The 1,801-nt window shown below is 61.9% G+C and overlaps 1 protein-coding gene across 1 annotated transcript in view; it reads left to right on the forward strand.

Annotated features, from left to right (window-relative positions):
* Window positions 1-1,801, forward strand: part of VWA3A (von Willebrand factor A domain containing 3A) — a 69,610-nt gene that overhangs the window by 30,540 nt on the left and 37,269 nt on the right. The window contains exons 9-12 of the mRNA XM_023523815.1: window positions 668-793; window positions 1,091-1,199; window positions 1,412-1,477; window positions 1,594-1,613. Coding sequence (XP_023379583.1) covers window positions 668-793; window positions 1,091-1,199; window positions 1,412-1,477; window positions 1,594-1,613 — 321 coding nt within the window. The remainder of the gene's footprint in view (window positions 1-667; window positions 794-1,090; window positions 1,200-1,411; window positions 1,478-1,593; window positions 1,614-1,801) is intronic.

Below are 1,801 nucleotides of genomic sequence, written 5' to 3' on the forward strand. Positions count from 1 at the left end.
TGAAAGTAGCCAAAAAAATAACTACAGTGAAAGCACACGAAGCAATGATATAAAATTCTAGCTTGAAACCTAATGACTAGAAAAGGTGCTGGGCTTGACTTTGTTCTCGTTCTGCTTGGAGTAGTGAGGGACAGACTTCTAGAAACAAGCTGAGGTTGGTGTGTTTGTTTTGGGCCAACTGAAAGGGGCTCGGAGGGAGCAGACGCCCGGGAGGCGTCTAAGCAGGAAGCACTGTGCCGGGTCACTTCCGCCTCCCCGCGTGTCATGTCCTCACGGGCACAGCCACTCAGGCCCGATGCCGTCCCTCAGAGCCCTTTCGGGTCGGGGGTTGACGCCAGGCTTCGGGCTGAGGTCCGCCTCCCGGGAGAGTTGGGGTACGGGGTTGGAGGGGATGGAGAGGGGACTCAGGCCCAGGCCCCCTGGCGGCAGAGCTGCTGGAAGCTCAGGTCCTGGTCAGACCTGGTTTGAAATCAGTGCTGCCAGTTGCGGAGCGAGGCGCCTTGGCAAGTCCTCACGCTGCGCCTAAGTCTCCACGTCTGCAAACTGGGAATAAAGGCGCCAACCTCAGAAATAGCGCCGGGCTCCACTGGGCTCGTATTCGTCCCGGGCCTGGCCCCCAGAGGGCGCTGTGACTGGACGGCTCTTGTCCCTGTTCCTGTCCCCCCAGCCTCCAGGAACTCAAGCTCTGGGTGGAGCAGCTACAGCCCGAGGGAGGCAGCAATCTGCTTCAAGCCCTGAAGAGAGTCTTCGCACTGAGGGGGCTGAATGCTCTGCTGGTCATCCTGGGGAGCTGGTAGGTCCCCGTCCCTGAGCAGGTAACAGACTAGTGGCCTGAAGGGGCCAGAGAACCAAACTGTCGCTTGAAGAAGGATCGTCGGGCGCGACTCTTCACAGTCGCTTGACGGGGCACTGCGTTCACGGGCCATCTGTCCATGGGTGAAGGGGCAGGGCCACCTGGCAGTCCACTCTGCCCTGCACCTTACACAGGTGGCCTGGGACACAGGTGGCCAGTTAGACTAGGCCCTGGGAATCACCCTTTTACTCCGGGATGTGCTCACACCGGGCACATTCTCTTCTGTCTTCGCTCCAGCCCGGATCAGCCCGCTGAAATCCTGTCCAACTACATCCAGCAGTCCACTGTGGGCAGGGACCTCCTCACCCACATCGTCACCTACAAATGCGACGATCAGGTGCCCCCTGTAAGTGCCTGAGACTCCCCGAGGCTTCCCCCGGGTTGGCCATAGTGAGCAGGGCCAGCCTGGGAGGCTCCCCGTGTGGGCCAGAACACGACTCGCCTTGTGAGCAGCTCCCCTTTGGGAAGCGGTGGGCGGCAGGAAGCTCGGTCAAGGAGAAAGTCATTAGGGTGTCAGCCTCGCCCGGGCCGGGGCTGACCCTGCCACCGCCCCTGCAGGCTGTCCTGAAGAACCTCGCAGAGGCTGTCGGGGGCTGCTACCACTGCTACAGCCTGGACGCGGAGGTCAGTTTGCGGCCCCTCCCCTCCCCTCCCCTCCCCTCCTCCCACCAGCCATGGCATCCGGGCCAGGACCGAGCCAGCTGCGCCCTTGCTTCCGCGCCCTCCCCCATGCTCAGCAGGTGCACACAGGTGTAGTCAGGTGAGAACGGACGTGTGAGGAGAACAGGGACACGCAGTCACAAGAGATCTTTCGGTCAGCACGTGTGATGAGCTGGCGACGCGCCTGGAGCCCGGAGCCCTTCTGAATCCTAGCGGGTGGGATCGCGAGTCTCTGTCCAGCCCGCCCCCCGTGCCCCCCAAAGCTCTGAGTCTGAATCAGCCGCCTCC

Source organism: Pteropus vampyrus, unplaced genomic scaffold (genome assembly GCF_000151845.1).
Source record: "Pteropus vampyrus isolate Shadow unplaced genomic scaffold, Pvam_2.0 Scaffold417, whole genome shotgun sequence".
Taxonomy (NCBI): domain Eukaryota; kingdom Metazoa; phylum Chordata; class Mammalia; order Chiroptera; family Pteropodidae; genus Pteropus; species Pteropus vampyrus.